This window comes from Tenrec ecaudatus, chromosome 2, assembly GCF_050624435.1.
Source record: "Tenrec ecaudatus isolate mTenEca1 chromosome 2, mTenEca1.hap1, whole genome shotgun sequence".
NCBI lineage: Eukaryota > Metazoa > Chordata > Mammalia > Afrosoricida > Tenrecidae > Tenrec > Tenrec ecaudatus.
In genome coordinates this window covers 263,883,580-263,906,533 of record NC_134531.1, presented here as the reverse complement: position 1 = coordinate 263,906,533, position 22,954 = coordinate 263,883,580, and the positions used below count along the sequence as shown (strand labels likewise).

The 22,954-nt window shown below is 38.3% G+C and overlaps 1 protein-coding gene across 2 annotated transcripts in view; it reads left to right on the top strand.

Moving 5' to 3' along the window:
- Positions 1 to 11,826: 11,826 nt before the first annotated feature.
- The window catches only part of CADM2 (cell adhesion molecule 2), a 190,693-nt gene continuing 179,565 nt past the window's right edge, over positions 11,827 to 22,954 (top strand). For both annotated transcript variants that reach the window (XM_075543445.1, XM_075543444.1), the window contains exons 1-2: positions 11,827 to 11,866; positions 14,356 to 14,493. In XM_075543445.1, coding sequence (XP_075399560.1) covers positions 11,827 to 11,866; positions 14,356 to 14,493 — 178 coding nt within the window. The remainder of the gene's footprint in view (positions 11,867 to 14,355; positions 14,494 to 22,954) is intronic.

Sequence of the window (22,954 nt, the reverse complement as noted above, 5' to 3'; positions counted from 1 at the left end):
TTGTTTTAGGCATTACTATCATCTATTCTACTTATTTTCCTTTCTTATTTATCATGGCACATATATAATCAGCAGAAAAATCATTCGGCAACAACAAATCAAAGCAGACCTCAATCTATATTCAATTCATTGTCCTAAGTCTGCCACTAGGGACTAGTTCAGCTGAAAGAATAGGAACAGGCAAAAGACATCAGTTAAAATAGGTAGTGATCAGTTCAAAAGAAATTAGTAGTGTTAAAAAAAAAAGAAATTGGTAGTGTCAAAAGCAGAGTAAACAGCTGAAGTCTAGGGGGACATGTTCAGAAAACAGGTCTCTTTGGAAAAGTTAGGAAACAAAGGTGGTTTATGACAATCTATGAAAACAAAGTAAATCACGAAAAGGGGGGGCGTCTATGATTAGGCCATAGGCATCAAAATAAAACTAGACATTGCATTGAGGACGTTTTGTTTGTTTTGTTTAAATAAATCATTTTATTCTGGTCCCTTATAGCTCTCATATCCATCCATACATCAATTGTATCAAGCATACTTCTACATATGTTTCCATCATTTTCATAACATTTTCTTTCTAATTGAGCCCTTACTATACGCTCCTCTTTTTATTCTTTAATCATTTTATTGGGGCTTCATACAATTCTTATCACAATCCATACATACATCAATTGTATAAATCACATTTGTACATTTGTTGCCCTCATCATTCTCAAAACATTGGCTCTCTTTTTAAGCTCCTCGCATCAGCTCCTCATTTTCCCCCTCCCTCCCCACTCCCCATTCCTTCATGAACCCTTGATAATTTATAAATTATTATTTTGTCATATCTTGGCCTGTCCGGCGTCTCCCTTCACCCACTTTCCTATTATCCATCCCCTAGGGAGGAGGTTATATGTAGATCCCTGTAATTGGTTTCCCCTTTCCAACCCACATTCCCTCCACTCTCCAGGTATGACCACTCTCACCACTGGTCCTGAAGGGATCATCCGTCCTGGATTCCCTATGTTTCCAGTTCCTATCTGTACCAGTGTATATCCTCTGGTCTAGCCATATTTGTAAAGTAGAATTGTGATCATGATAATGGGGGAGGAAGAAGCATTTAGGAACTGAAAGAAAGTTGTATGTTTCATCGTTGCTATAATGCACCCTGGCTGGCTTGTCTCCTCCCCAACCCTTCCATAGGGGATGTCCAATTGCCTACAGATGGGCTTTGGGCGAGGGCACTCCGCACTCCCCCTCATTCACAATGATATTTTGTTCTTTGATGCCTGATACTTGATCCCTTCGACACCTCGTGATCACACAGGCTGGTGTGCTTCCTCCATGTAGGCTTTGTTGCTTCTGAACTAGATGGCCACTTGTTTGCCTTCAAGCCTTTAAGACCCCAGGCACTATATATTTTGATAGCCAGGCACCATCAGCTTTCTTCACTACAATTGCTTGCACATCCATTTGTCTTCAGTGATCTTATCAGTTAGGTGAACACACAATAATATATATATATATTTTTGTTCTTTGATGCCTGATAAGTGATCCCTTTGGCACCTCATGATCACACAGGCTGGTGTGCTTCATCCATGTGTGCTTTGTTGTTTTTGAGCTACATAGCCACTTGTTTACCTTCAAGCCTTTAAGACCCCAGATACTATGTCTTTTGATAGCCAGGCTCCATCAGCTTTCTTCACCACATTTGCTTATGCACACGTTTGTCTTTAGTGATCATATTGGGGAGGTGAGCACACAATGATGTGATTTTTTTTGTTCTTTGATGCCTGATAACTGATTCCTGCATTGAAGACTTTTATGATAATAATTTTTGTGTAGGCATTATCTAGGTCCCCATGGAAGAAGCACACCAGCCTGTGTGATCCAGAGATTGTAAAAAATTAAATCCAAATGCAATAGAGGAAATATTAGAGCTTAAGTAGTGCACACTTGATTTGAAGAAGGCTATGGGCAATAGTGGAAACCTAAACTCTAGTTGCAAGGCCCACGTATAGATTAAAGCTTTCAGTAAATCCCACTGACCATAGTCTAAGGGTGTGAATAGCCTAGTTATCAGAAATAGAACACTGTGGCAAAGATAGCTATGGAAGACATAGTTAGGTTAAAATGTAATATCTTGATTTCCCTTTTCCCCAAGTTAAAAGTTGTATCAGTTAAAAAAAAAGTGAAGCATTAATGCATTAAGTCTCTGGTGAGTGCCCCCTGACCACAGACCAGGGACCTGAATATCCTTGCTATCATTCAGAGTGTATTAGTGTATTATGGCGGATGTAGTTAGGTTTAAATTTACCCACCTTAACATTTACATTACCTTTTGACTCATTTTATAGTTGTTCTAGTTTTCAGTATTTTCTTTTTTTTTTAAGTTGAGGTTTTTCCCTATTTTGTTTTGTTATTTCTTTTTGTTTGCTTGTATTGGTATGTCTTTCTGTATATGAAATCCAGGATTGGAAAATCTATAGAGACAGTAAATGGATTAAGGGCTTTTGGGGGGTGTGGGTTTGGGAGGAAATTGGGAGCTAATAATAAGGAGTTTAAGAAAGAAGAAAATATTCTAAACTTGATTGTGGTAATGATTGTAAACCTTTTCTTGATGTAATTGAACTATTTAATTGGATATTTGGATTAATAAGACTGTTTAAAGGTGGAGAGGGAGTTTCTTACACACATTTCTCCCTTAGGTAGAACTTGGTTTTAAATACAGGCACACCTAGGAACTGAATGGAGCACCAGGGTGGAAGAGACGTAAATATGGTAACTGAAGGTTAATAGGCCCAAGGTCCTGTAAATGCATAACATCAATGATACACTGGGACCTTCCTGACTGGAGGCCAGTTGCATTTGTAAAACTTTATTCTATCAAATATCATTTTCCCTAAAGTCTATAGGCATATGTTGGTATGCTTATGGACCATTAATTATTATCTGAATATTGAGAATGTATGTACCCAAGATGCCATTTTGAATGATTTCTCTTGTCCTTATCTACATTTGTGCCTTTGTTTCCATTTTGGCGCCTAGCAGCCCCTCCATGTACCTTGTTCCATGGAAACATTGGAAACACAAGGACATATTCAGTGGGACATGAACTCATAATCTCTCCTAACCAATTACAAACGTACCTGAAGAATCTGAGGCTCACAAAGTGTAACGTTTATAAAACAAAAACAGCACAAATATTCACATATTGCCAGCAGGTCATTTAATGAATAAATCTAGATAAATGGCAGTAGTACTCTTGTTATGAAATTGATGTTGATTAAACCTAATTAATATGCAACTTATTAAATATGCAGATCGCTACTGTTAAAAATTGACATAAAATGTAACTCAACTTATCACAGTAATTTTTAGCCTGCATGAATCCCAAACACGTATTTGTATGATTGATGAACCATTTAGAGCCAATGGTATATTGGGAAAATAATTTTCTCCAGAGTTAAGTACTGTTTAATAGATTGCTACTGATTGGCTGATACTTCCCATGCTTCTTATTTGCAGCTCAGATTAAATCGCTCGGAGTTTTGAAGCATTCATCACCTCAGCAGTGAGTGGTAGGCACCAATTGGCTGATGAGGCATGACTTCAGAGTGGCCAACTTAACCCAGTGACTCATTTTTATTTTCGGAGATGTGTGAGCAGTTTGCTTTAATTCGTTTATTATACATGCTCATTCCCTTTAGTTCAAATTTTGGTTACAAAGTATTTAAGAAAATATGTGATTTATCATTTATTTGTTTCTAATTGAAGTCATGGCACCCATTTTGTGTTCTTAAAGACATGTTTTTCGATTTAAAGATCACATTCATTCTCAGCTGACAATAGTGTTCTCTTCATTTCGTTCCACTGTAGGTTTCTAGTAATGGAGTTCTGATTAGCTGTCAATTACATGTTTATTTGCAAACTCTGGGGTAAAATGACAAGATCTTTAAAGGTCACTTACTCAGTTTCAAATCATGTGCTAATGAAGGATCATTTCATTAGAAACGTGCGTGGCCTGATATTCCCCTGATGTTTCATGTGCCACGGTGTTTAAAGTGGACACCGCCCCTCCCCATCCTTTTCTTTTCTTCTTGGCTACTCCGCATGGAGACCCTGTGGAGAGAGAGATGGAAGGGGACTTCCTAGTCAATTCTTTTCACTCTGTGCTTTCCATATAGAATTGGTCTGCGGTTTCCATTCAGTAGTCATTCACCGAGTACCCACTGTGCAGGCAGCAGTGAGGCAGGGTGCTGAAAGGAGCACTCTGCGTCGCAACCCCTCTGAGTTACAAAATACTCTCCCTTTGCACGATTCCATGTTTTATTTTATTCTTTTAGACTCCAACTGTTTTGAACTGAACTGCAGGTGGCACAGTAAGTATTTTCACCCTGGAAAAGATTAACATTGTAGATTTAGGATTTACTTAAAATATGCAGCACATGGAAGAAGCACACCAGCCTGTGTGATCACGAGGTGCCAAAGGGATCAGGGAGAAGGCATCATCATAAAAAAAAATCTTACCATAGTGAATGAAGGGGGAAGTGAAGAGTGGAGACCCAAAGCCCATTTGTCGGCCACTGGAGATCCCCTCACAGAGGGGTCTAGGGGAGGAGATGAGTCAGTCAGGGTGCGATGTAGCACTGTGAAGAACACAGCTTTCCCCCAGATCCTGGATGCTTCCTCCCCCTCAACTACCATGATCCGAATTTTACCTTGCAAGTCTGGATAGAGCAGAGGTTGTACACTGGTGCAGATAGGAGCTGGAGGCACAGGGAATCCAGGGTGGATGATACCTTCAGAACCAGTGGGTGAGGGGCGATACTGGGAGAGTAGAGGGTGAGTGGTTTGGAAAGGGGGAACTGATTACAAGGATCTACATATGACCTCCTTCCTGGGGGATGGCCAACAGAGAAGGGGGTGAAGGGAGACGCCTCACAGGGCAAGATATGACAAAATAATAATCTATAAATTATCAAGGGCTCATGAGGGAGGGGGAAGCGGGGAGGGACGGGAAAAAATGGAGGACCTGATGCAAAGGGCTTAAGTGGAGAGCAAATGCGTTGAAAATGATTAGGGCAAAGAATGTACGGATGTACTTTATAAAATTGATGTATGTATATGTATGGATTGTGATAAGAGTTGTATGAGTCCCTAATAAAATGTTTTTTAAAAGGACAAAAGAAAATATGCAGTCCAAAAAAGAATCCCTTTAGGTAGCTAGAAAAAGTCAGTTGAACTGGAAACACAGGGAATCCAGGACAGTGGTGAGAGTAAGGATACCAGGAGGGTGGAGGAAAGGTGAGGTAGAAAGGGGGAACCTATTACAAGGATCTACATATAGCCTTCTCCCTGGGGGATGGACAACAGAAAAGTGGGTGAAGGGAGAAGTCGGGCAGTGTAAGATAAGATAAAATAATAATAATGTATAAATTATCAAGGGTTCATTAGGACGGGGTGTGGGGAGGGAGGGAAAATATGAGGAGCTGGTACCAAGGGCTCAAGTGGAAAGCAAATTATTTTAGAATGATGAAGGTAACAAATGTACAAATGTGCTTGACACAATGGATGAATGCATGGATTGTGATGAGTTGTATGATCCCCTAATAAAATGATTTTTTTTTAAGTCAGTTGAAATGGTGTCCTAACTGAAATGCCAGAGGTTCAACATCACCAGCTCCTCCATGGTAAAAAAGATGAGGCAGTTTGCTTTTTTAAGGATTTACAGCTTCAGAAACCCAGTAGAACAGTTCTGTTGTACTCTAAAATGTTACTTTGAATCAGAATTGACTTGATGGCAGTGGGATAGTAGTTTGTTAAGCAACTCTATTGTATACACAGACTTAAGACTATTTTAAAAATAAATAACTCCAGTAATAATTTTGTCATTTCTTCACTTTTGGGAAATGTACTTCCAGAACAGATATTCATGTATTTCATTTCTTAGTCTTTAAAGCGTAGTTCTTCGGACTAACAAACAAACAGGATTATAGTGTTTATGTGATCCTTCTGGATCTACATGCTTAATCTATATGCTTGAGTCTTAAAATTCAAGAGTTGTGATTTTTCAGGCTTGGATTTTAGTTAGTCAAAGCTACTAAAATAATAAAAAGAAACCCTGAAATATCACAGTATAAATTGATCACAGCATTTCAGTGACTAAGATATTTTAGGTTCCATTAGAATAATTTAATATCTTAGATTCTCCTTGAGGCATTATTACTATATGATTTTTATTATTATAATCTAATATCGGATTAAATCAAGGATTAGGATATACACGGAATTGAGCTCATACAGTTATCAAGCCTTTTGATCCCAAAGTCAGTGCTGTTGGCATTACCCCGGCAGATGTCTTAACTAAGCAATGTTTCTGTTCCTATGCACTGAGAGCTCATAGTCAACTCAGTGAGTTATATCGTTTTCACAATCCAGTCTGGCCCAAAACAGGTTAAATTCTTTTTCTCCAGAATTCACTGAACACATATAAACTGCCTCCCTCAATGGTGGGACCTCTGATAAAGAAAATGAGCTGGAACAGCAGGGGTGGTGGGCAATATGTTTTATCTAGAGAGTATCAGTGTAGGCACTTGATGTTTTCCCCTCTGTTGCCCTCATTTTTTGTTAAATAAAAGAAAAAATGTCAATTGCATTTTTTATAACAGAACATAGCTTTGAAGAGTGGTTGATCTAGCCTGAGGTCCTCTTAGGGGAAATAGAACTCCATATGACACCAAGGTGCTCTCTGTCAAGTGAAGAAAGCATGTACATTATGGCCTGTAGGTGATGATGTACAAAATAGTGCACTGGATCCTGTGCACACAAAGCAATGTGTAGTGGATCCTCGTGGGATCATATGCACACTTGTCCTCTAACCTGTCATATGTCATATCATAAAAAGCACTTCAAAATGTGTGAAAATATTTGAACGTGTTTATCTCCTTAAATTATGAATGTTAATGGAGCGAATGCATTATTGATACATGTGATTTCAGTGCCCGGAGGCAATGACTAAAATATTTGATAACAGGGATTATTTCAAATTTTCCTACATGTTATACAGTAGGACAAAATCCCCAATTTCTCTTATCAAGAATAAAGGAAGGCATAGTTAATTTCAAAGTATATGGTATTTTGGGTTTTATCTTGCAAACTGGTAAGTGTATACACTGAATTTTAATCTTTCATATCCTATCACCTATCTTACTCTGAAAATGTGCATAATGATTTTTAATTGAAAATTTTAGAGTTAAATGCAATTGTAAGAAACAATACTGCGAGAACTTGTGCCTGTCACAGTTACTTACTACCTTTTAAAAGTATACTACAGGTCTTAGACAATTCATATAATCCACCAATCTAATTCTGCACTGAGCAGTTTACATGTACTAATTTGTGTCCCTATGAGTGGCATCGACTTAATGACAGCGAGCCATTTGCATGTGTATCCATGTGTATCCACATGGGTGAGTTTGTGTTTGCGTGCATATGTGCATGAATGTGTATTTAGCTCTATGCAATTTGGCCACATATGTCGGTTTGTGTTTGCATCATCACAGCTGAGTACAAAATAGTGCCACTCCATGAGCCAATTGCACTTTATCACCGGAAATCCCATCAGGCCCTCTCCACTTCCTGCTCGCTTTAACCCTTTGTGATCACTCATTTATTCTTCTGTCATCTCTGCATTTTTCCCCATTTTATAATATACATGGATTCCATGTTGATTTATAGTGATGCAATTTTCAGATGTGTAGGACATTTTTCTTAGTAACTTTTTGATATTACATTATACATGTAGTAATACATAGTGAACGTGATACAATGCTGATTCCAGTAGAGAACAGATATTGCTATTAAAGGGTGGAAGCATTATTTTTTTCAGGACTCATTGCGCCTAACCCATCCCACTTCTAAAATACCATTATCTTTAACATTCCCTCTCTATACACTGAATATCAGTTGATGTTATTTTCATTTCAACCACCAAATAGGATTTGAAAAGATCCATGAAGAAAATGGTATTTTCTTTTCCCATAATTTATCCTTTCTTTAGTTCTTACTAATTCCTTTTTTAAAAGTGTGTTTCTTTATTTTTGTATCATTTTAATGGGGGCTCATACAACTCTTATCACATTGCATACATACATACATCGTGTCAAGCACATTTGTTGCCCTCATAATTCTCAAAACATTTACTTTCTACTTGAGCCCTTGGTATCATCTCATTTTTCACTTCCTTCCCCACATCCCCTCCTTAATGAACCCTTGATAATTTATAAATTATTATTATTTTGTTATGTCTTGCACTGTTCAACGTCTCCCTTCACCCATTTTTTTCTGTTGCTCATTTCCAGGGAGGAGTTTATATATAGATCATTGTAATCAGTTCCCCTTTCCACCCCACATTCCCTCCACTCTCCTGGTATCACCACTCTCACCACTGGTCCTGCAGGTATCATCTGTCCTGAATTTCCTGTGTGTCCAGTTCCCATCTGTACCAGTGTACATCCTCTGGTCCAGCCAGATTTATCTTACTTTTTTCTGAATGCTCCGTAATTCCCCCTTTTACAGTTTCCTTTGCTTGAAAAAAAGAAAAGTAAAATCTTTCTTTAAGGTAAATCCTCTGGTGACTCATTTCTTAGTTTTGCTTCTTTTGAGAATATATTTATTGTCCCAGTCACTCTTGAAAGATAGCTATCCTCGATTTGAATTTAAAGTTTTCTCTCAGCACTCCAAAAATGTGCCACTTTCCCTGGCCTTGATTACTTCAGATGAAAAATCCATTATCATTCAAATGTGTTTCCTATAGGCAATGTTATTCTATCTGCCTTTCCTTTTTCTTAGTTTTAGTTTTAAGAGTCTAATTATGATGCAACCCAGCATGAAAATCCTTACATTCATCCACTGTGGACTTTCTTCAAGCTCTCCACTCTTTATATCTTTACCACATTTGGGAAGTTGCCAGCAGTTCTTTCCGCCTTTCTTTCTCCTCTCCTTCTGCAACTCTGATGACACGAGGTGCTTGATTCTCATTATAGTCCCACAGAGTTTCTAAGTGCCTCTTAACTTTTCCCAGCTTTCTACTCTTCAGATCATTTAAATTTTGTTGATCTGCCTTTAAATCCACCTCTACAGCTTTTGTCTTCTCTACTGGACTACTGAGTCAATGCAGCAATGTTTTATTTTGGTTGACTTTATTTTTATTAATTTTCATTTAGTTAATTATATAGCTTCTTTTTATGTTGATATTTTTCTATTTTGTTATTTGTTTCAAAATAATTAGCCATTGCTTATAATTTTAGGATGGCTGTTTTAAAATCATTGTCACATAATTTAATCACCTGATCCTTCTCAGGGTCTATCTGTTGTCCGTATTTCATTAATGTTATGAATTTCATGAGTTTGGGCATCACAAGCATTTTTCTTGTTTTGTTTTCAAAATGTTCCATGGTCATTTGGCCATTATATTGAAAATTCTGACACTGTTCAGACAGCTTTAAACTGCCAACCCCAAGAGCAGAAGCACAAACCCACCAGTTACTCTACTGGAACCCACCAGTTACTCTACTGAAACCCACCAGTTACTCTACTGGAGAAACTCAGACTATCTGCTCCCATAATATTTGCTGGCCTTGGGATGCCTACAAAGGCTCACTGTGAGTCAGAATCAACTCAATCACAGCGGGTTTGGTTTTGAGGTTTGATATTCTAGGAGTCCTCATGTTGGAGTAGTTACATGCTGGGCTGTGATCCACAAGGTCAGCAGTTCAAAACCACCAGTCACTCTGCAGAAGGAAAACCGGGCTTTCTACTCCAATTATCAACTATAGTCTAAAGAACTCCCAGGGACAGTTCTACCTTGTCCTGCAGGATTCTAGGGGTTGGCATCAACTCGATGGCAGGAAGTGTGGTGTTTTGGCTGAGCCGGTTAACCAGTTTATGTCACTACACAGGTTATAGTCAATTTTGTAGACTCTGGCCCCAATGACAATTTAATTTTAGTAACTGTTTGGAGCTAAAATAGATTACTCTGATGTATGTGGATCTTGGAGCCTTCCCACTGATCACCATTGCTACCACCTCTGGGTCCAGATACAGCTTGCTGAGACCCGACTAACTGGTGGATACAGATAGGACATGGGTTCTCTAGCTCGGGGGTGGTGGGGGTGCGGATAAAATAGCTGCCCACTGGGTTCTTGTTCAAGCTGGGCTCCTCTGTTAGTACTGCCCAGTCTCCTGCTAGCTCTGGTTGTGGAAGGGAAGTTTCAAGCCAGGTGGGGAAAGACATAACTTCCCCTTGGTGTTTGTTATCAAGTAGGCTCCTGTGTCATTTCCATTTCCATTGCTATTAGGAGATCATGGCATTGTTGGTGGGACTCCCATTGGGTGGGGAATAATGAATCTAGATGGTCTTTTGATGTTAGTTGAAATGGGGAGATATGGAGGCAGGATTGCCCCTAGTATAGTGTGGGATGTACGAGGCATTCATGTAGTGTCGCTGCTGGAGTGTTGGCTTCCAGAACCAGCTCTTCCTCCTCTTTCGAACCCTCAGAGTTCACCGCCAATAATTAGGTTGACCAGAGAAACAAACACAGAGACACTCATAAATGTGTCAGAATGAGCTTCATATCAAAAAGCAATTGTACATTGAAAAAGGACCCCAGGCCAGACCAGATCAAGTCCATAAATTCCTCTTCAGACTCACATTGCTAATTTCAATGATACCAAATGCAGGAAGATCACAGGCCAGTGAGTGAAACGTTTTATGGATTCAATGGCTGTGAAAACATCACAGGGCTGTCTCTGCAGGTCACTGCCACATGGCTCGCTCAGGTCTCAGTGTCGCTCCATATGGCCGGTCCACAGGAATATGAATGCTGAGCGAGGGAGTTCTCAGAATATTCATGAGAAGGCCATGCCCAGAGGAGGCATCGTCAGGCTACACTCCACCCCTATACTTATTTATCAAGTTGACATTCAAATTATGTGCTTACCATAATAATCCCTTCATTAATACAAGGTTTTATCGCAGTACTCATCCAGGCACAGAGTATTGAAGATTTCATTATGCTTTATCACAAAATGAATAAGAAGGGCATAAATCAAATTGCTATGAGATCCTATGCAGCTCAATGTATTGTTATGTCATAACTGGTTTCAACCTGAAAGCATATTTCAGAATGTTGGACATATGGTTTGACAGAGATACCTACCAATCAGAGCAAAATTAAATATCCAATTCTTCATAATCTCCTGTTAGCTGAATGTCAACTCTGGTTTAAATCCACAGGAGTGTCTACTACAGAGGACTTTTAGGATACTCCTTGGGGATCTCAGGGAGCGCATGCAGCAGGCACAGTGTCGCAAACTTATTTCTTGAAAAAGAGAACCTATTTTGTATATAATTTTTCTTAGCACAGCATTCCATAAAAGACTTTGAGGAAGAACGCTGTTTTGTCACCATCCGCATCAAACTTATCCACAATGTTGCATTAGAGACAATCATTTAATTAAAACGTTTTTTTTTTTTTCTGAGAACACTGAGGACTCAATTCTACTTTGATTTTTTTAAAGTCTGATAAAGTATTTTATGACATTTACACTTAATTTTAAATTATTTCAGGAAATAAGATTTTCATTATGGCCACGTTTGTTTTGTTAAAATGCATAGGGTGCGTAGTGCTGACATGTCTACAGTTGTTATTCACAATTCCCACCTTTTCTCTTCCAGCTTTAAGAGACAATCGGATCGAGCTAGTCCGAGCTTCCTGGCATGAATTGAGTATCAGTGTCAGTGACGTGTCGCTCTCTGATGAAGGACAGTACACCTGTTCTCTATTCACCATGCCTGTCAAGACTTCCAAGGCCTATCTCACTGTTCTGGGTAAGGACCAAGCTTTGATTCAATGCAAACAAAACATCAGAGCGAAGTATATTTCTATAGCCCTATGATTCGATTTTAAGGATATACATGTTAATCAGTTTAATAGCTATATATTAATCCATAGTATGCTACATGGTAACCCAAAGCACTTATGAAATGAATTACTTTCGAAATGAATTACTTTATGCTTATATAAATGGACAAAGGGAAATGCAAAGATGTATGTAAAATCAAGATACACGTTTGTTTCTCAGGAGGAACAAATGCCAGATTGCATGATTCTCCATAGAAATGTCTTTGCATAAAACAATTCACATAGGGCTCAAATATAGAGTGACCCTTTAGAAAGTGGAAGTATAATGGTCATAGTGAGTTCGACATGTCTATTCTGTGCTCTTCCATTTGATCATATATCAGCCAATAGGGTTCTCTCTAATATTTGATACACACACACATATAAACACACAAACACCCTACTCTTCTGTGGATGGATAGATTCTGACTCACTGATTCATTGTGATCCTATGGGGACAGGTCTACTCTGTCCTATGTGCTTACTAGAACTGGCCAATAGGCTTGCCAAGCCTCTAATTCTTAATAGAAATTTATTACCCAAACTTTCGCTGAGGGTTTGCATCGCTGACTCCCCAGAGAATAGCTGATCACTTTAAGCACTGCACCACCAGGGCTTATGTTTCAAATATGACATATGTATCATATATACTCAAGAATAAGCTCACCCAAATATCAGCCAAGGCACCGGATTTTACCACAAAACTGCATAAAAATGTGCTTTAAAATTTGGATTATACTCGAGTATATAGGGTATGTATACACACACATTTCTCTCTCTCTCTCTCTCTCTCTCTCTCTCTCTCTCTCTCTCTCTCTCTCTCTCTATTTATTTATGGTAGGTCAAGTATCCTAACATTTCTACGAGTCTTTCTGCTTCCAACTTTGTATTCTCTAGATTTCCAATTGAAGTGCACAATGTCACCGGTGCATGCAGCTTGTAGCTTCTTTGTGCTTTTATTCTCTAAATATTGGACCATTTCCCCAAAGGTTAAAGTGACACAAAAAAGCAATACATTCATACAGATTCGGAGGAAATAAAGTTGCAGCTTTGAGCTCTCTGTGATTTCACAGACGTCAGGGGCCCAATCAGCTGAAATTGCTGCAGTTCATTGAAACACACCTGTGTACTGAACAAGTTAGAGGAATTTAAAGATTGATTTTTTTCGCCCCTAGCCTTCCTTCCTTTTTAGACAGATAAAGGCAGAAAATTGCATTTAAAATAACTAATACATGCTGTTCTTTTAGATGGGAATATTAAAGTTAATCCAGCTAGTGAATTGGTTTTGTGCATGGGATATGAAATATGTTTCTTTGCAAGTCTCACTGGGACTATTTTATAAAAATCTTCACAAGTTTGCCATTAAGGATAAAATACACCAACGAAAATGGAATAATTCAGAATAATAACTGCCTACGGATAATCTATGGTTCTGTAGAGAGCCACCTTAGGATGCAGCTTATTAAATGGTGATGTGCCCAAGATTAAAAAAAAGCACAAAGGTGAAAAGAATAGCAACAAAAACAAGCGAAAAAAACCCCAAACTTGACAGCTAATAGAACTGTTCTGTTATGATTTATCTGTATTGTTTTAAATTTCATTTCCCATATTGATGCTTTCCAACAAGCTTGTGATTTATTCTTCTCAAAGTGAATGAAATAAGTCAAATTATGAGCCTACCTTTATTATTGATTCATTTTCAAAGAAATTTTTAAAAGTTTGCCATGACAACAGACGATGATTGTCAGTAAATGCATCTCATTATATTATTTAAGTCACCCATGTAATATCCCTGCATACTAATTATCAGCTTATTTACTGGATGATTTGGATTAGAAAAGGTAATACGTATTTTGCATTAGAAATTATACATATCATGCTTCATAAAACTACAATTGCATTTCTTATATAAACAACATCACGACATGTTTTGCTTTAGAAGCATCAGAAAAATAAATGTAATTGCAAAACCTTGCTGTATCCCTTGATCCAAGGACATTTTCCAATGAAGTATACAGAAGACATTCTCATTTATACTTTATGAATTATGAAATCATAAATATAAAGCATTATTTTAACTGAATCACAATATGCTACATAATAAATTTAATGTCTCTTGTGAATGGTTTCCAATGTATACAGTATACCTTCTTAAAAATGTGTGATATATAATAATATATAATGAACTCTATATAAATATAGTTATATACAAATATACTATATATACACAAATATAGTTTACAATATATCGTACATAGTATCTTACAGGTCATTTGTTTTATAGAAATTTATTATTGATTGATATATGCTTTGTTAAACCACCAATTTCAGCAGCTTTGTATGTGATAGTAAAAGTCACACGATGGGATCCATCCTGAAGAATATTTTTAACTTAATTCATTTGTTTGATTTTCAGGGGTTCCTGAGAAGCCTCAAATTAGTGGGTTTTCCTCACCAGTTATGGAAGGAGACTTGATGGAACTGACCTGTAAAACATCTGGTAGCAAGCCGGCAGCTGACATAAGATGGTTTAAAAATGACAAAGAGATTAAAGGTAAAAGTGCAGAATTGCTCCAAGTCCCGACTAATGTACTAATCTTCTAAAATGATTGTGGAAGCTATCATGTTAGGAAAAGGATATGATGTGTGTGTGTGTGTGTGTGTGTGTGTGTGTGTGTGTGTGTGTGTGTAGAAATAGAGACACAGACAGAGATGGAGATATATATGCTACAGTGTCACTTTCTGGTTAAGTGTAATTTGAACGAATTTTCCAACTTCTTAAATTAGGTAATTTTTCAAGCTATAGGGTGTGCCACATTTTCCTATACTACAAAAGGAGTTAAAAAATAACAGGGACCTCAGCAGACAACTGAATAAATGAGTGACTATGTGAACAACACGCAATGTGGTTGGCTCTGTAGGTAAGCAGTACAACCAAATAAAAGCAAACAACTCTGGTGCCATGGAATCAACTTTGACTCACAGTGACCCCACAGGACAGAGTAGAGCTGTGCCACGGGGTTTCCCAGGCTGTACATCTTTCGTGACGCGGACTACCTCATCCTTCTCCCACTGAGTGACCGACGGGTTTGATCTGTCAACCGGACCTTTCAGTTAAGTGTCTGAGTGCTTTTCCAGTGTACTACCAGGATTACTTTTCACAAGTCAGACGTAAACCAAAAAACTGCGTGGATTCTCTCTCTGCAACTGATTGGTTCCTGGAATTATAAAGTTCTGAAAATAAAACTAGCCCACAATAGATCTGATCCCTACTAGAGTCCACACTGTGTGTCAGAGTGTGAGTGGATCAGTAAAAATCTAGGTATTCAGCATAGTCCTCTTCTTACTTGATAAACTTAAAAATTTAAATACATACACATGCATTTCTCTGTTATTTTAGAGGGCCAAGACATTTATCATAGTGTTCCTATTCCCCTGCACACAAATACCTTGCACTTGATGCCACAACTGAAATCCACTGACAGTGATCCCATTCTAACTCACAGTGAACCCTCAGAATAGTGTCACTGCTTCATCAGGTATCTGAGGCTGCAAACCTTGACTGATGCAGACTACCTTAGGTCTGATATCACAAGCACTTGAAAATCAAGGTAGAAGACGTTATTAGGATGATTTAAAAAAAAATGTTTCCTATGTAAATATAAAGTGGCATGTATTGTTCTTTACTACACCCTCTATGAGATTGACTAATAATAACCATTTTGATTAATTTAAATATAATGTCTTATATAAACATTCATTAATAGCGCTAAGACTGGCTATTTAACTGAGAAATTATAGGCTTGCAATCTATATAATTATTCTATCTATTGAGTCATAGACATACACACAAAATACAATCTTAACTATAATTTAACCTAATCATTACCTCTGCCTTAGAATTATAGGTACTTTTATTGAACTAAATTTGAATAACTATAAATCCTGATATACAAATTAGGCATTTTGCACAGTTAAACTGTCAAGGTACATTATAACTTGATTCTCACATCCTGCCCAGGCTCAGTAGCGATCATTCTGATTCTTCTTCAAGGATGTGTTTATTTAGGCATGTCTGGATCTAGCAGTCTCCTCAATGGAAACACCACTAATTCCAGACTTGTCTTCATGCTCAAGCACTCCTGACGGAAGCCTTCCCCTGCAGAATCAATTCCAAATTCCCATTCGATGAACTGAAATAATTCTCTAGGTGGCAAATTGTTACACAAGCGTGTCCTTTGGGGTGAAGGTCTCAGTTTTTACTAGAATGCCCCTTTATGTCCCACACTCGTCTCCAAGAAACTGCCTCGTTATCTGTATGCTGCCCTTTTTCATGATAACGTAGCTAGGAGGTTTGCAAATACTTTTGTTAATAAAAATAAGACAGGAATGTCAAGCGCAGCTCTTCTTTCCAGCTTTTCCCTGGTCTCTTACACTCCACCCTCCTTTCTCCATCACCGTCTCTCTCTGCTCAGGGCAGTCATTTGCTGCAGTCTCCCATAGAACTGATGGACTATAAACAAGGATGTGGTTTATTAGGGTACAGGATACTATTCAGAAGTAACAGAACACAGATAGGCAGGTAAAACAGGATAGAATTCGGGAGCAATTCAAAGCCACATGAAGACAAACTTGGATGAATTTTGGAAAGGCGCCCAAAATGAAGGGCAGCTCCAGGCTCAGGAAGCCCTCTTCCGGATTCTCCATGCCAGCACATTTCTTGACCCGTCCAAGCATGCATTGTTAGCTAATGAGTGAGCTTCCAGCTCAGCTGATAGCTATTAAAACAAATTGTTAGAGTTGGCCATGATAGGCCAAGTACTCTCAGGATTATTCCACAGGTTCCAGAGATAAAGGAGAAACTGCTGGGGGAAAATAACTCCTCGCCCCGCATGAGTCAAGTTGGAGGTTCTACTCCATGTGTTTGTAGTTTCACGAGAAGTCTATGATGTTTCCAAACTTTTGTGAAAGTTATTTTTAAAAAAGAAGTTCTTCACTGAATGACAGTGAGGGTCAATCTTTGTTTATGGTAAAGCTATGACTACATTTGATCTGGTAACCACCTCACTTTGTATTGCTTCAAGCAAGACTAACCTGTCCAGATGGACATCTACAAGGACCCATTACATGGCTCTATGCTGTGTAAACAGGGAATGACCCCATCCCAGTGGCATCATTGATTCCCAGTGATCCTTCAGAGAGTTTCTGAGGCTATAATCGTTATGGATTATCGGCCAGTGGATTAGAATCACTGACATGGGCATTGACAAGCTGACACCACAAAAACAAAACAAATCAAAAAATCACAAGGACCCATTAGACGGAATGAAATCTCCTTTTTCCTACTAATTCCTGACCACTTAGAACACATTTTATTATCCCAACACTTAGATTCATCTGTAGCTTTTGTTTCTTACATATTTTTCTGTTTACAGAGCTCGTCTCCTCAAACAGATCTTGAACGTCAGGAGTAATATACATTTTAATTTTGTAAGTGCTTATGAAAGTCTGATGCCTACGTTGGCTGTCCTATGGATTTCCTAAGTATTCATTCAAACTCTCAGTAAACACTCCTCACTGAAAGGATGTTTTGCCTTTATCTCAGGCCAGTTTGTCTTTCCAGGGATTAAAATTTCTTATTGCAGTTTCAATTGTTTCTTATTACAATAACACTTGACATCTTTTGAAAACACAATTCATAGTGTGAAACAAAGGTAAACAATAGGCTCCTTCAAATACTGTTCAATTCTGTAAGAAATCATTGAGGAACTTCGAATTTCACAGTATTCTGTGGTGCCTGAGTGAAGATCCCAATGAATATTTATGACCTGGAAGCATTTAAGGTGTCTTTAGAGAGATGAGACACTTAGGAAGAATATTTTCCTATAAAGAACAATGCCTACTGTAATTTCCAAAGTGTTTATTAAAGGGAAAGGCAAGTTTAATTTATGTTTATATCTAAGCATTTGCTAGTTCAGCTGATGGACCCTACATTGCTTTCGAAGTTGTATACGTTGGAGGAGGTCCAGTAGCACAGTGGTTACACACTGAACTGCTAACCTCAAGGTCACTACTTGGAGACCAGCAGCATGAGACTCACTCTGCGCAAGAAAGCAAGGAAACGTCTGTGCCTGGAAAGAGTGATAGACTTGGAAACCCGAGGCGCCATTCTACCGAGTCTGATAGGGTTGCTATGTGTCAGAATTGCCTGGATGACAGGAAGTTCCTTTTGTGGTTTATTTGCTTTTGTTATTTATTGAATGTGAAAACCTGTAAGGTGAGTTATGTTTTCAATATGATGTGTATTTCTATAAAATTCTCTGTCCTCTCTCCATTGCTATCAAACATAGGAATATAATTGACAAGTGCCTGCATGAAAGTTGCTTGAAAATACCTGTCGATCTCATGTTCATCGCCAGGGTCATTTCACATTACATTATTGACTAATAGTTCTCAGACCTTAGATTTCACCCTCATCACCACTGAGCCTTATTGAGTCTCAGATTATCCTATTTGGACTGATTCTCTGTAGTGTACATATGGAATGAGCTGGGACTGAAAATTTCCATTTTTTACCAATTCATAGGTGATCATTTTACCTCTAGTTCAGTGGTTCTCAACCTGTGGGTCGTGACCCTTTTGGGGGTCAAACGACCCTTTCACAGGAGTCTCCTGATTCATAACAGTAGCAAAATTACAGTTAAGAAGTAGCAACAAAAATAATTTTATGGCTGGGGGTCACCACAACATGAGGAACTATATGAAAGGGTCAGGGCATGAGGAAGGTTGAGAACCACTGCTCTATTTGAAGACCACATTGATCTACAGCATATGAAGTTGTTATGTGTGTCAGAATGGGTTTTCTAGGGAAACCACTTACGTTTATATGTGTAAAAGAAAAAAAAGAAGTTTAGTTCAGGGAGACAACCCACACAATTGCAGCTTGTGAGGCCCTTCTTGACTCACACAGTTATTGGGGTGATGAACCAGAAGATGCAGGTGGGAAGACCACAGACTGGTGGAGACAGAATCAAGTAAATCCAAAGCAGGGGATAGTACAGGCTGGTAACAACTCCTAAGGTTGACAGGCTGCATGGTGGCCACCATCCAATCACAGGAAGGCAGATGAAAGATGCAGCCCAGAATGTATAGAAATAAGAGAACCATACACCACAGCATCTCTTATAGAGATAACACCCCTAAGGAAATATCATCAGGCTAGACTCCATCCATATCTTCCCACAGGTACAGCCCAATTGACAAAAACACCCAACTATCCTAAGAGGTACCTGTAATTTAGATAAAGCTTGTCTTAGTCTCTGAGTTTTAGTTTCTCATCTACAAAACATGATTCATAAATTCTATCTTAAAATGCTGTTGCAAAGGTATAGTTTCTTGAGGTAGTAGTTAAATAATTGTATGTCAACTTGAAGACATATAAAAGTATAGGTGTGTTAATTAGGTCACATCCTGATGATGCCTCCTTGTGGGTATGACCTTCTCATAGCAAAGACCCAGGGATCACCCTCCCTCTTGACCTTTATTTTTCTGATGCTGACCCTGAGAGCTGCTAGAGTCTTGCAATGTTTCCATCATCACTGAATCTACTTGACTTTGAATCAACCAGCCTGTGTTCTTCCTACATTCTCCATCATAGCATGTGGCTGCATGAATCTGAAGAAAGACTTATGGACTAGTATTAGACTGGGCTAGAAAGACTTCTTAATATATAATTACCCCTTGATATAAAACTCCTTCTTACACATACATGTGTGCCACTGGATTTGTTTCTCTAGTCAACCTGGCTTAACATACTTCTTTTTATTGTGAAGTTGGATGGAAGGTTGATGTAAATCAGTTTTCCATTACACCATCTACACATTTTGTTTCACCTCATTCATTGCAATCCACTCAATACAAAACTACACGTCCAATTTTATCTTATGATTCTAATTTCTCTTCTGCCTTCTTTCCTAACCCTTCTTAACATTTCCTTTGGAATTATTATCTTTTTGATCTCATGTGATCAAATATTCAGTGATGCTTACTTCCCTACTACCCATGATAGACCTGCATATTGTTTAACAAGAAATTGAGCCATAAGAGGGAGTTCAGTTCCAGGCTTAAACATTTACATAAAATCATTTATCTGATAAACAACCTGGCCTTTTTTATTATTTTGAACTTTGTTCCACATTTTTTTCCTCACTCTATTCAGGATCATCTAATGTTATTCATTAAGTGGAATTGGTAAGGGTAGCTGGGAACTATCTAGTTCTACTACACTCAAGTGTTTTGTAGACAGATTGTGTTAGACAGGGTTCTCTAGAGAAATAAAACCAGAATTCTAATAATTTTATATAAATATTTAAACAGATAGGTAGATATAACATAATAAATAAATAGTTAATTAAATTATAAAGCAGTACAAATGGCTCAGTGCAATTTACTCCCATGAGACAGTTGTGAGAAACTGGAAGTCCTTCAAGTCTTGAGGGCCACCAGGTAGTCCTCTGTAGAGCAATTCAGGCTATCTAGGCACAGACAGCAAGCAGCAAGGCAGGTCACCAAAAGTCAGCAGGCAATATGGCGGTTAGTTGGCTCAAGTTCAAAGACCTGGAAACCAATAAGTTATATGAAGAATCCAGACTCAGCAAGAAGCAACAAGTGTTTCATAGACTGTTTATATAGGAAATAAGTGTCTACCCCAGTAAGCATCATCAGGATCATACTTGAATAACGAGGTTTCCTTCCCCACCTAATCTTCCAGGTGATTGGCTTCTCACAGCACATTTCATTGTGGAGTGATTTCTGTGTTCTATCGCATCCTGGAGGATTTCTAGTCCCACTTGTCAACTCACTGAGAATCCTGGCTTAACGAACAAAAGTCACCTATCACAGATGGTTATTCAGGAGTTTCTAAAAGCCCAATCACAACTCATTAAGATATAGAACATTATCTTTGTGGCTAGTTATAACAATTCACCTTGTAGTCCCATGGCCCAGCAATTGATTTCCTCAAAATGTTATATGACTAAAAGTCTTTATGACTTTGCATTCTGTATATTCTACTGTAATCATGTATATATGCTTTGAGAAGGTATTGTATCACTCAAGAGGTATGTGCCTTTACTTACAGGGAATCAGGCAATATGATTTTAGGTATTAAGAATTATTATCATCCCATTATAATTATGATTGAGTACTTTCACAAAACTTTGAATTAGAATTATACATATAAACATATCAAACAGAATAATCTTAAGGGATTTAATAGTGCAGTGGGGTAAAGACATGTAATATGGGATCTAATAAATGCAGTAATTAATATATAAACTGGCTACCCCTTTGATGTAGAGGAAGCATAGAACAGCTCTAGTTGGTGAGAAAGATGAATGATAGTGTGTATGCACTGATGATTCTGACAACTCAATAAATATCGGTTAAATGAATGAATTGATCATTAAAAATGAGTAAGGGTTTACCAAATAGATTGTGGATGAAACAGGTGACATGACATTCTCAAGAAATATTCATGTGAAACTTCATGTATGAAATAGTGGGGGGGCGGTGGATAGAGAGGTATAGGACATACATGGAAAAGTTTGATTTCAGATTAAGGGTTTAGTATTTATTCTGTGGGTAACGGTGAGAATATTTTAAAATTGTAAGGCAAAAGAAGTAAAAATAAATAAATACATCCTGTTTAAACTTTAAACAGGGAAACGAAGCAATCCAAGCTTCATTCGACTCCTCTGGTTTTCCTCTTCCCTCAGTCTTCTGATTCAGAAAGCTTTTGGTGCCTCTGGGCAGCTCTATATCCAAAACTATAGGTGGTTTCGCTTGCTTCTGAGTAGCAAGGGAGTCTGAGCATTTGGCATTTAGTGTGAGAAAAAAGATGTTCATTGCCTTTCGAAATGTCTCTATCAGCTCCTGGAGAATCCACATTCCTTCCAGATAGAGTAATTGTAATTTGTTGCTTGATCATTTATTATCATAAAATCTTTAATTTTCCATTAAAACTAAATAGATTGGAGTCATCATTCCATGGGAACCCAAAGAACCACACCCTTGCATTATCCCTTCGTCTTGCATATAGGAAGGTTTGTGATTATGACAGCATCCCTTGATTATCTTTCTTTGCACAAAAAAACACTTTGCATATGTAATTATGGGTCTCTTTTACATTAATCAAGAGAAAATAATCCTAAGTGGGTATAACATAATAAAACATGGTCTTTAAAAAGAGAGAAATAGTTAAAGAGTCTTTCTACTCTTAACCAGGAAGGAAACAGTCAGATTGTGAACTGTCTGTAGAAATCAACAGCAAAAGTACTTCAAGGAGCTGATTGTACTCTTCAGAAGATAGCTAGCCAGAATAGAGGAATATAAATCATAACTGCAATGAAATGAATTCTATCCACAGGCAGTGAGCTTGTGTGAAGATGGTACCGGGACCATACTGACTTCTGATTCCTAAGGCTGATTGCCACAAGGCAGAGGTCAGACATGCCTTCACCCTCCATCCCATTTGACCCAATCTGACAACAACTATCCCTCCCACAGCTCTCTATTCTTTTTAGCTGGGTCCTATACTTCATTACAGTAGCCACACACAATTCATAGACATTGCTCAGGCTTCTGGGACGTTAACAGATAGCAATTCAGGTGAAAACCATTCTTACAGTATGCCTCTTCTTGCCCTCCGTCTCGCGACCTACGCTGCTGGGCAGTGGTACAAAGCTCTCTTAGGACTACCAATAAATGTCCCAAGGGCATGCCACTCTGCTATAGCCCTCAAACTGAAGGCATTCAGCTCCAGCTCCATGGATCAGCATACCTAATTCCCCTAACTAACTGATAAAGGCACCCCACCCCATAAGTCAGGCTCCTGCCCCAAAGCACTCTGCTTCACTTGCCCTGTGGAGTGGAAAGTTCCCTGCTGTGTCTCCTGCTCTGGCTCCTGTTTCAGGAGTTGCCACTCCTCTGGTTTCAAAGCTGTTTCCTGGATCAGG